Below are 12,915 nucleotides of genomic sequence, written 5' to 3'. Positions count from 1 at the left end.
TCGTCTGCAGAAAAACAGCCCCACACCATGATGTTCCCGGGTCCAAACTTCACTGTTGGTGTGGTGTTTTTGGGGTGATGTGCAGTGACATTTATGGTGTGTATTATGACATCCAAAGAGTTCAGTTTTGGTCTCATCTGACCAGACTATGTTCTCCCAGTATTTCACAGGTTTGTCTCAATGTTGTGCAGCAAACTTTAAACAAGCTTCAACATGCTTTTTCTTCAGAGGTGGGGTTCTTGTGTGGTGAGCGTGCATACAGGCCAATGGCGGTTGAGTGCATTACTTATTCTTTTCTTTGAAACAATTGTTCAGTTGCTCTCCACAAGTGGTCCTTGGCTTTTTGAACAACTCTTCTGATAATTCTTTTCACTCAAATCTTGCAAGGAGCACCTGGTCATGGCCGGTTAATGGTGAAATGATGTTCTTTCCATTTCCAGATTATGGCCCAAACAGTGTTCATATTCAAAAGTTTAGAAATTCTTCTATTACCAATGCCATCAGTTTGTTTTGCAAGATCTTGAGACAGCTCTTTGCTTTTACCCATCAGGAGATGTTTCTTGTGTAACACCTTGGTAATGAGACACCTTTTTATGGGTCACCAGTTGGGACTGAACCAGCTGATATTATTATTATTTGCATTGACAAGGGGCAGGATTGCTTCCCAATTACTGATAGATTTCAGCTGGTGTCTTGGCTTTCCATGTCTTTTTGCATCTCCCTTTCTACAGGTGTTCAATACTTTTCCCCTGCGACATTTCACATAATTTCGCACAACTTAATTTATGGACATCTATGGTTTGATTTCTTTGCATGTATTGATTATTTGAGTTGTTACTGACATCTGGTGAAAATTCCATGTCAATAGCACTTTTAGAAATATATTTACTGAGAAAAATGGTGACGTGTTCAATAGTTGTTGTTTTTTTACCCACTGTATGTATACTCAACAAAAATATAAACGCAACACTTTTGGTTTTGCTCCCATTTTGTATGAGATGAACTCAAAGATCTAAAACTTTTTCCACATACACAATATCACCATTTCCCTCAAATATTGTTCACAAACCAGTCGAAATCTGTGATAGTGAGCACTTCTCCTTTGCTGAGATAATCCATCCCACCTCACAGATGTGCCATATCAAGATGCTGATTAGACACCATGATTAGTGCACAGGTGTGCCTTAGACTGCCCACAATAAAGTTTATATTTTTGTTGAGTATGTATGTATGTATACAGTGGGTGTGTGTTTGTGCCTGTGTGTGTGTAAATTTTATTTACATACATGAATATGACTGGGGCACCATTTTCTGACTCTTTGATGAAGTTTTTCATTGTAATATGATGAAGACATGATTTCTTTGCATTAATAGTAATATTATACTCCATGGGTCTTTTTTTTTTTTTAGCTGTTAATGTGTCAGTGAAGACCTGTGCTTGCTGGTCAGCACATGCCTTGAGCACCTTCCCTGGCACTCCATCTGGGCCTGTAGCCTTCCTGGGGTTAACAGCCCAGAGCAACCATCTCACGTCCTCAGCCGCAAGAGTGAATGGAGGGAAACTGGAGACTGGAATGGATTGTGGTGGGGGTTGAGGTAGTGTTGCTGAGTGCTGTGCCTGGGACTCAAAGCGGGCATAGAAGCTGTTCAGCTCCTCTGCCAATGCCACATCTGAGTCCCCGGGTGTTGCAGCACAGCCCCTGTAGTTGGTGATGGACTGTATGCTCTGCCACACCTGCCGAGGGTTATTGAGCTGCTCCTCTATTGTTCTCTTGTACTCTGCTTTGGCGGTCTTGATGCCTCTCCTCAGATCGGCGCGACTGGCACTGTATAATACTCTGTCACCTGATCTGAAAGCTGCATCACGGGCCCGGAGAAGCGTGTGGACCTGGCTAGTCATCCATGGTTTTTGGTTTGGAAACACCCGGATATTCTTTTCCACAATGACCATTCCAATACAGTACCTGATGTAAGACAGTACATTGTCTGTGAATGTAGCCAGGTCTTCATGGTGAAAGGCTTCCCACTGTGTTTGACCAAGGAAATCCTGCAGTCGGGCGAGGGCATCGTCAGGCCAGGTGGTAATGGTCAGCCTTTTAGGCTTTGTTTGTCAGTTTGTCTTACAGAAACCTGGTTACAGCAGGATGAATATGTTAGTTTGAATGAGTCAACACCCCCGAGTCACACTAACTGCCAGAATGCTCGTAGCATGGGCCGAGGTGGAGGATTAGCAGCAATCTTCCACTCCAGCTTATTAATTCATCAAAAACCCAGACAGAGCTTTAATTCATTTGCAAGCTTGTCTCTTAGTCTTGTCCATCCAAATTGGAAGTCCCAAAAACCAGTTTTATTTGTTGTTATCTATTGTCCTCCTGGTCGTTACTGTGAGTTTCTCTGTGAATTTTCGGACCTTTTGTCTGACTTAGTGCTTAGCTCAGATAAGATAATTATAGTGGGCGATTTTAACATCCACACAGATGCTGAGAATGACAGCCTCAACACTGCATTTAATCTATTGTTAGACTCGATTGGCTTTTCTCAAAATGTAAATGAGTCCACCCACCACTTTAATCATACCTTAGATCTTGTTCTGACTTATGGTATGTAAATTGAAGACTTAACAGTATTCCCTGAAAACCCCCTTCTGTCTGATCATTTCTTAATAACATTTACATTTACTCTGATGGACTACCCAGTAGTGGGGAATAAGTTTCATTACAGTAGAAGTATTTCAGAAAGCGCTGTAACTAGGTTTAAGGATATGATTCCTTCTTTATGTTCTCCAATGCCATATACCAACACAGGGCAGAGTAGCTACCTAAACTCTGTGAGTGAGATAGATTATCTCGTCAATAGTATTATATCCTCATTGAGGACAACTTTGGATGCTGTAGCTCCTCTGAAAAAGAGAGCCTTAAATCAGAAGTGCCTGACTCCATGGTATAACTCACAAACTCACAGCTTAAAGCAGATAACCCGTAAGTTGGAGAGGAAATGGCATCTCACTAATTTAGAAGATCTCTGTTGCTCTATAAAAAAGCCCTCCGTAAAGCTAGGACATCTTACTACTCATCACTAATTGAAGAAAATAAGAACAACCCCAGGTTTCTTTTCAGCACTGTAGCCAGGCTGACAAAGAGTCAGAGCTCTATTGAGCCAAGTATTCCTTTAACTTTAACTAGTAATGACTTCATGACTTTCTTTGCTAATAAAATTTTAACTATTAGAGAAAAAATTACTCATAACCATCCCAAAGACATATCGTTCTCTTTGGCTGCTTTCAATGATGCTGGTATTTGGTTAGACTCTTTCTCTCCGATTGTTCTGTCTGAGTTATTTTCATTAGTTACTTCCTCCAAACCATCAACATGTCTATTAGACCCCATTCCTACCAGGCTGCTCAAGGAAGCCCTACCATTAATTAATGCTTCGATCTTAAATATGATCAATCTGTCTTTATTAGTTGGCTATGTACCACAGGCTTTTAAGGTGGCAGTAATTAAACAATTACTTAAAAAGCCATCACTTGACCCAGCTATCTTAGCTAAATATCGGCCAATCTCCAACCTTCCTTTTCTCTCAAAAATTCTTGAAAGGGTAGTTGTACAACAGCTAACTGATCATCTGCAAAGGAATGGTCTATTTGAAGAGTTTCAGTCAGGGTTTAGAATTCATCATAGTACAGAAACAGCATAAGTGAAGGTTACAAATGATCTTCTTATGGGCTCAGACAGTGGACTCATCTCTGTGCTTGTTCTGTTAGACCTCAGTGCTGCTTTTGATACTGTTGACCATAAAATTTTATTACAGAGATTAGAGCATGCCATAGGTATTAAAGGCACTGCGCTGCGGTGGTTTGAATCATATTTATCTAATAGATTACAATTTGTTCATGTAAATGGGGAATCTTCTTCACAGACTAAGGTTAATTATGGAGTTTCACAAGGTTCTGTGCTAGGACCAATTTATTCACTTTATACATGCTTCCCTTAGGCAGTATTATTAGACAGCATTGCTTAAATATTCATTGTTACGCAGATGATACTCAGCTTTATCTATCCATGAAGCCAGAGGACACACACCAATTAGCTAAACTGCAGGATTGTCTTACAGACATAAAGACATGGATGACCTCTAATTTCCTGCTTTTAAACTCAGATAAAACTGAAGTTATTGTACTTGGCCCCACAAATCTTAGAAACATGGTGTTTAACCAGATCCTTACTCTGGATGGCATTACCCTGACCTCTAGTAATACTGTGAGAAATCCTGGAGTCATTTTTGATCAGGATATGTCATTCAATGCGCATATTAAACAAATATGTAGGACTGCTTTTTTGCATTTGCGCAATATCTCTAAAATTAGAAAGGTCTTGTCTCAGAGTGATGCTGAAAAACTAATTCATGCATTTATTTCCTCTAGGCTGGACTATTGTAATTCATTATTAGCAGGTTGTCCTAAAAGTTCCCTAAAAAGCCTTCAGTTAATTCAAAATGCTGCAGCTAGAGTACTGACGGGGACTAGAAGGAGAGAGCATATCTCACCCATATTGGCCTCTCTTCATTGGCTTCCTGTTAATTCTAGAATAGAATTTAAAATTCTTCTTCTTACTTATAAGGTTTTGAATAATCAGGTCGACATCTTATCTTAGGGACCTCATAGTACCATATCACCCCAATAGAGCGCTTCGCTCTCAGACTGCAGGCTTACTTGTAGTTTCTAGGGTTTGTAAGAGTAGAATGGGAGGCAGAGCCTTCAGCTTTCAGGCTCCTCTCCTCTGGAACCAGCTCCCAATTCAGATCAGGGAGACAGACACCCTCTCTACTTTTAAGATTAGGCTTAAAACTTTCCTTTTTGCTAAAGCTTATAGTTAGGGCTGGATCAGGTGACCCTGAACCATCCCTTATTTATGCTGCTATAGACGTAGACTGCTGGTGGGTTCCCATGATGCACTTAGTGTTTCTTTCTCTTTTTGCTCTGTATGCACCACTCTGCATTTAATCATTAGTGATTGATCTCTGCTCCCCTCCACAGCATGTCTTTTTCCTGGTTCTCTCCCTCAGCCCCAACCAGTCCCAGCAGAAGACTGCCCCTCCCTGAGCCTGGTTCTGCTGGAGGTTTCTTCCTGTTAAAAGGGAGTTTTTCCTTCCCACTGTCGCCAAGTGCTTGCTCACAGGGGGTCGTTTTGACAGTTGGGGTTTTTCTGTAATTATTGTATGGCTTTGCCTTGCAATATGAAGCGCCTTGGAGCAACTGTTTGTTGTGATTTGGCGCTATATAAATGAAATTGATTTAATTAAATTAATTAATTTAATTCATTGCAGACTGTGTGAACCCGAGATTTTCCATGTTTTGTGTGGTCAACTTTATTGCATTTGTTAATATACATTCATTACTGCATTTAAGGCTTGTAACACACTCAAAAAAAAAAAAAGTTGGGATGGGAGCAGTTTATTCTAAATATAAAATTAAAGCATCAAATTTCTAGGTGGTTTTCTCACAAAAAGTCAGGGGATGGACACATAAACATTTCCAAGCCACTGAATATGTGTTGGACTTATTTGTATCAGTCATTCAGAAATACAAACAGCATGGCACTGTATGGTATCTGTGTCAAATAGGTAGTTCTCAAAAACTAAGTCACCATGCTGGAAGCAGACCAGTGAGGGAAGCCACCAAGACACTCAGACAACTAACAAACCTCAGTGGCTCTGACTGGAGAAGTCCTGCATGAACATTTTTTGCTTGTTGCTTCAGCAGTTGCAGCTTGAAAAGAAGACATATGAAATGTAGGCTGCAGTCTCCCACACAGCTTCTGGCAAACTGCACCATGACCATAAACCGTGTCCAGTGACTAAAGAAGAGACGTACAGCAGCTACAGTCTCATGTTGTTTCACACAAAGAATGATACCGATCTCACCCACACTTAGAGGTCTGCTGTATTTTACAGCAGACAAACAGTTTTTCATTAACATAACATTTAATGCTCATTTATTTTCATCAAATGTTCCTTCATCATCGAAAGGTCTACCAGGCGTGTTCAACTAAGGGGAGGCCCTGAGGAAGGCCCAGGACACACTGGACAGATTATATTTCCCAGCTGGTTTGGGAATACCTTGAAATCCCCCAGGATGAGTTAGATGACTTGGCCCAGGACAGGGAAATGTGGACTGAGCTTATTGGTCTGTTACCACTGCAAATCTGACTCAGATAAATGGTAGAAAATGAATAAATGAATGAATGTTGGGAAAGAATGAAAATCTTATCAGTCCAGAACTTTGCATCCTCAGAGAAGCCTGTGGGATCACGTCTGACATGTGGTTTTTGCCTGTTCTCCTTGTGTTTGCTTGGGTTTTCTTTTGGGTGTTCCAGCTTCCTCTCACATTCAAAGGCATGCAGGTTAGGTGAACTGGAAGCTTTTAATTGACCGCAGGTGTGAGTGAATGTGTCTGTGTGTATGTGGTCCTGTGATTTCATGATACCCTCACGAAATGCATCACATTTTCATAACGACATCACAAACTAATACATAGATTAAATCACGTTTCGCGATGCCATCATGTGAGATTGGGTTGGTATAAGTCGCCGCAACATATCGTAGGTCGGTTCACCTATGCAGCAGACGTGTTTGGTCTAAAGATTAACGTATGGAAGACAGAACTGCTCTGTCAGCCCCCTACAGAGTTCTTCAACAGGACTAGTGAGTCGCAACTAGTGGCAGCACAGGGAAACAACAGAGGCCTTAAATGGTAAATGGACTGTATTTATATAGCGCTTTTCCATCTCCATCAGACACTCAAAGCGCTTTACAATAATGCCTCACATTCACCCCGATGTCAGGGTGCTGCCATACAAGGTACTCACTACACACCAGGAGCAACGAGGGGATTAAGGACCTTGACCAAGGGCCCTTAGTGATTTTCCGGCCAGGCTGGGTATTGAACCAAGGACCTTCTGGTCTCAAGCCCAATGCTTAACCACTAGACCATCACCTCCCCCTATCTTGGCAGTACAGTAACCAGTACTAACTGTGTCGACTTTGAGGTTGAACGTAGAATATTGTCAGCTACAAAAGCTTTTGGTTCCCTTAAAAAGCGCCCTTGGAATTGCCGTGACGTTGGTCGCAGCATGAAAGTGAAAGTGTACAAGGCTGCTGTCCATCCCCGTTTCCTCTATGCAACCGAGTGCTTGAGCCTATACCACCGGCACATCAAAGCCCTGACCAGAGTACAACTTCATCATCTACGTTCCATCCTGCATATCAGGTGGAAAGACCCCATCCCTGATGTGGAGGTTTTCCGTTGTGCTGATGCTGTCAGTGTTGAGGACCTCATCATTACATCACGACTGTGTTGGGCTGGTCATGCTCATCAAATGGATGGCACTCGACTACCAAAAGCAGTATTTTTATCTGAGCTGAGGCATGGGAAGGGAAGCCAAGGTGGGCAATAACTGCAACTAAAAAGGCACTTAAAGAATGCCTGACACATGGCAAGAAGAAGCAATGTAGCACAATGCATGGAAGTGTAAACTCCAACAAGCCACTGCAGCAATCGAAGAGGAATGCCAGAAAGCACAAGAAAGATGGCACTTTTTGACCTTCTCAAATGACTTTATCTGCAGAAAATGCCATCGATGCTGCAGGTCAAGGGCAGGCCTCGTAGCCCACATTACAGCCTGCCGACGCTAAAAACTCCAACCCTGACAGCCATCATCGACTCTGATGGACTGCTGAAGAAGAATAAGTCGCAAGAGCTCGCTAGCCGGAGATCCTGAGTTCAGGTCCTGAGGGGAGCAAGTGGGAGGAGTCAACACAACAACACAACACAATGCAGAGGAGAACAGCTGCTACATAGGCACTTCTCAGCAACTCAAAAACTGAGTAACTGTGCAAGGAGGAGTCAAGTGAGGGAAGCCATCAAGTGACAATTGACATGGTGACTTGACAACTCTGAAGGAGTTATGGCCTTCTGTGGTTGTGACTGGAGGAATTGTCCATGGTGTGTCATGATGGAGTGGAACAGAAAAGTATTTTCTTCAAATGAAGACATAAAACTGGTTCTTCAGTTTCCCAGATAGCACATTGAAGACTCAAGCCTGGATTCGATCTGTTTGCTTGAATGAAAGTTATTCTCTGTTCCACTTCACCATGAAGCTGTGACTGGTGGTGCACCAGACAAAAGTTACACTATGAACAGTACCTACAACCACAGAATCTTATAACTGCTTCTGTGTTTTACCTTTGGAAAAATTGTTCCATTAGGTGGGAACACAACAAGCAAAACATCTGCATCCAGCCACCTTTTTCTTAACCTTAGGAACACAGAGTAAACCTGAATCAGCCATAAAGAATTTTGTAAGTCTTCAGTAGAACCTTGATCAAATATGATATGATCAAATCTCCTTGTTCATGTCAGAACTCTGCCAGCTTCATTTTGCACCACTGGAGACTAATATGTAGGTCAAAAGACTTTTAATTATTTCACTATGATGAATCACACAGTCAGTGACCATGTTAACGGATCATAATAATGTCTCCGTTTCAGGCAGGACCAGTAACAATCATCTCGGTCTCATCGGAGACCACAGGAAATTCAGAGGTTCTATCTGTATTTGAATGCAGCATTGCTTTCTACGACGACTAAAACAATGTAAATCACCCGTGCAACCTCATATCTCATAAGAGTTTAAAAAGTAAATGCGTTGCACTATTGTAGAATTATTAATGTTTAATCTCGATAATTTAACGGAGAAAGCGTTTTTGCTGTGAGTGGATCGTTTGCGTTTCAGTAGTTATAGTGGTATTTCCGTCAGCGCCTGAAGGCACCATACGTGGCTCGTGAGTCTGCGGCGCGCGCGGTGACGCGGCTGCGCAGTGGTGTGGAAAGTTTGAACCACTTTTTTTTTCGTATTTTGTGGAGGTTATCGCTAGGTAATGTGTCGCCACGTTGGAGGCGGATTGTCTGGCAGGCTGAGTCGGTAATGAAGGGCAGAAACGGAGCGGACATGGCCGTCAGAGTGGTTCTCCGGGCCGCTGTGCGGAAGCTCTGTGCTCGGGACGGAGTCGGTGCTGCGGTGCGCGCCGTGACAGACATGTAGACTGGAGAGAAATCATCGGCACTCCGTCGGTTTCCATCATGTCTGACCCGAGCTACTATTGGACCGTCTTACCGAGCTACAAAACTAGTTTTGTGGCGGGGGCCATGATGAAGCGACCAAACAGGTAAAGCGGTATTTTTTTTTTTCCCCAGACAAAGCAGCCTGTGGTTATTAGCTCATGTTTTACCCCCACAGCCGTGTTTTGTCTCCCACAGACGGCGTGGCTGATGTGCTTTATGTCTGTAACATAGCTCAGATCCGGGCTGAATAAAGCAGTAAAATTGTGTCTTATAAGAGGCCGTTGCTGCTCTGCGGTCACCATGTGTTATCTCCTCTGTTTATGGCTGCAGAGGAATGCCAACCTTATTTTCCAAGGCTGTTGCTCGTGTTCTGGCATCCGGACACATCACAAACCCACGAGTGGTCCGACACACACCGTGGATCACTCCGTGGGCCCCTGCTACATACATACTGTCTGTTCTGCCCGAACATTGATTTTTCTGGCAGTATAAACAGATGCCATATTGTGGTGTGTATGTTGCAGCTGTGATGTGATCTTGTATTTTCATCTGTTGTGGGGTCATATCTTTGGATTTCAGACATGCTTGAAATGTCATATTTTGTGTTTTTTGACATGTTGTTTTTGTTTGATACAGTAGGGGAACAAACATCTACAAGCTTATTGTATGGCCTTGCCTTACAATATAAAGCGCCTTGGGGCAACTGTTTGTTGTGATTTGGCGCTATATATATATAAAAAAATTGATTGATTGAAGCTCTTTCCCATAACTGCAAAGGATTTCATGAACCACTCTGACAATTCATTCATTCACTCATTTTATCTGCATCCGGGTTGCGGTGGCAGCAGACCAAGCTGCTCATCCCACATTTCTCTATCCTCAGCCATGTCCTGTAATTTTTCCCCGGGCATTCCCAAGACAGCTGGGAAATATAATCCCTCCAGCATGTCCTAGGCGTCCTTCCAATTGGATGTGTCTAGAAGACCTACTTAGGGAGACAACCAGGGGTTATCATCACCAGATGCCTGAACCACCTCAGCTGGCTCCTTTTGATGCAAGTGTTGTTTTAAAAGTGTTGTCATCAGTATAACTGTGAAAAATCTGAGAAATACATCTGTGTGATCAGACAGCCTACAAAACAGCGGAGAGGTTAGTGTGCACATTGCAGGAGTGTGGTGTGTGCTGCTCTGTTACAGAACAGGCTCACATCAAGAGAGACTCTAAGTAAAATAAAAGTAAAGCCTACAAGCTCTACTGAGAAGAACAAAATACAAAGAAAAAAAATGAAGAAGGTACTCAGCCACTTGTAGAATGATTTCCAAGATTAAATTCATGAAGTCCATTCCACCAAAGAAGTCCCCACGCACAGAATGCACGTGATTAGGGATGGGTATTGATAAGATTTTATTGACATCAGTGCCATTATCGATTCTGCTTATCGATCTGATTCCTTATCAATTCCCTTATCAATACCTCTTGTGAATTTTCTGTGTACTAAAAGTAGGCTTTGCAGGTTTTCTATGTCAACAACCTTTTATTGAGTCTTAAACTAAATAAATATGAAGTTGGTCACTGGATGCTTGATCTCTGGACATAAATAAACCCTACATGGTGGATGCTTGATGTCTGAACATAAATAAACTCTACATGGTTGAGCCTTGATCTCTGGACATAAATAGAAATAAACAAAATCTGTAGTTTTTGTCAAAAGCATTTCCTTTCAGACATTAATGGCATAAATGTCACTCCATAGCCAGTGAGCTCAGCTCAGCCAGCTGCGCCACACGTCAGTATCAATGTAATTCATAAAGAATGCAGGGCATCTCATTTTGGGTGGAAAAAATGTTTTGATTGATTGTAGTTTATTGTTTGTATTACGTTTGGAAAGAGGTGTCATTTGATTTAAACATGTGATTCACTTTGAAGTTATTAATTCTGACCAGACTAACGTGACTCGGCAGAGAGCGGCGCAGCGTTGGGAGCTGTGTGAACGGAACAGAGGACTATTCTCATTTCTTGCCCACAACAAGGCAAGAGTCCCAGTTAGTGACTTTAATCCGCACAAAAGTGACTCATGATTGACATTTTTAAATGGCTTTGACAGGGGTTAAGAAGCAGACTTGCCCCTTCTGAAAGCAGCAACGTAGAGAACCAACGAAGCAGGGGGTCAGAGCACTGCTTTGTTGCTTCAAGCTTCAAAGCGGAGCTGTTACAGACCCGCTGCAGGGTCTGTAATCAACATAGAGAAATGATCATTTTCCTGATAAAACACTCTCAAAAACAACGGTCCCTCTGAAGGACCGATAAGGGACTCGTTAAGCAAAAAGGCTATTGGTGTTGGTGGATCAAATCATTTCTTAATGATTCTCGAAAAGAAACGGTTCTCAATACCCATCCCTACACGAGATTGCCAGCTGGTGTTGCAGAGCTCCTCACAAAGTTTTCTCAGGATTCTGGTACGTTAGATAAAAAGTCAATTATGTCCTGAAAATAATATATTCTGACTTTTTTCCATTGTAAGCAATGCATCTGCATGTCCAGGCACCCTGGAAAAACAGCGTAATGGAGACATTCCACGTGCACGTTCATGGCAGGACTAAAATAGCATCCTGCGACACAGACAGCAGGGTCACTACACGTTAAGAACCAAAATCCGACAGACTCTGAAAAATTTAACAGTTTTGGGGTGAAGGGTGTTGTCTCCTCTATGCACATCCAAGCCTTCACTTTTGAATGAAAGCACAGAAGCTTTGTTATCAGACAAAGCAGCGTTCGTTTCAGTCTGTGTATCAGCCATTGAGATGGTTCTGCTTTTCCTAAATTGTACATCACATGCCGAGAAAAGCAGAGTCAGACATTTTCCGGAAATGCACCTACTGACTCATGGAGTGACAGGGATAATTAGCATTAAAATACATCAGCAACCACTAATTATTGCTGCAGGTACATGGATAGACTTACGATCATGAATACTTTGATGTTATGTTGCTAACTGGGTTGTTTAATGTGTGACGTCCTCTTTTATAATATATAAATAATAATAATAGTTTATTAATTTATATAGTGCCAAATCACGAGTAATTGCCTCAAGGCGCTTCACAATTAATTTTTTTTAACTTGTGTGTGGCTTATTTCTTTACATCTAAAGGATAATTTTTAGGGTTCTTTTTCCATTCTTCTTGCAACAAGAAAGGCAGAAGTACTTTTTAGGCTGTGTTTGTTGGTTTCAGTATCAAATTTAGTTATTTCTTACATTGCACGTTCATCATTATCACGTAAATTTTTTTTCAGGGGAGGAAAGCAGGACCTTTATTCTTCTTTTTTTTTTTTTCTTCTTTTTTTTGGGACAATATAGAGTGGCTCGGGCATCTTTTCCGGATGCCCCCTGGACGCCTCGCTGGAGAGGTGTTCCGGGCACGTCCCACTGGGAGGAGGCCCCGGGGAAGACCCAGGACACGCTGGAGGGACTACATCTCTCGGCTGGCTTGGGAACGCCTTGGGGTTCCCCCAGAGGAGCTGGGGGAGGTGTATGTGGATCGGGAGGTCTGGGCGGCTTTGCTTGAGCTGCTGCCCCCGCGACCCGACTCCGGATAAAGCGGAAGAAAATGGATGGATGGATGGATGGATAGATATAGAGGGGTGTCAAAATGTGAATCACGAGGATGTGAGGTTTTTGCACTTTGAAGTGAATGCCCCCAGTGTGATTATATTGTGACTTGGGAATTCAAACTTTTCAAATAGAAAATTATGCAGCAGAAATGACAGAAATGCCGTATATACTCGTATGTCTTTTA

General features: G+C 42.3%; 1 protein-coding gene across 1 annotated transcript in view; it reads left to right on the top strand.

The window, feature by feature from the left end:
• The first annotated feature begins 8,912 nt into the window (after positions 1 to 8,912).
• The window catches only part of LOC117522679 (microtubule-associated serine/threonine-protein kinase 3-like), a 105,935-nt gene continuing 101,932 nt past the window's right edge, over positions 8,913 to 12,915 (top strand). Inside the window, 1 exon segment of the mRNA XM_034184130.1 lies at positions 8,913 to 9,225. Within this exon segment, the coding sequence (XP_034040021.1) occupies positions 9,140 to 9,225 (86 nt within the window). The 5' untranslated portion in view covers positions 8,913 to 9,139.

This window comes from Thalassophryne amazonica, chromosome 12 (genome assembly GCF_902500255.1).
Source record: "Thalassophryne amazonica chromosome 12, fThaAma1.1, whole genome shotgun sequence".
Lineage (NCBI taxonomy): Eukaryota > Metazoa > Chordata > Actinopteri > Batrachoidiformes > Batrachoididae > Thalassophryne > Thalassophryne amazonica.
Note: the sequence above shows the minus strand (reverse complement) of the source record. Positions and strands in the feature narration are given on the sequence as shown.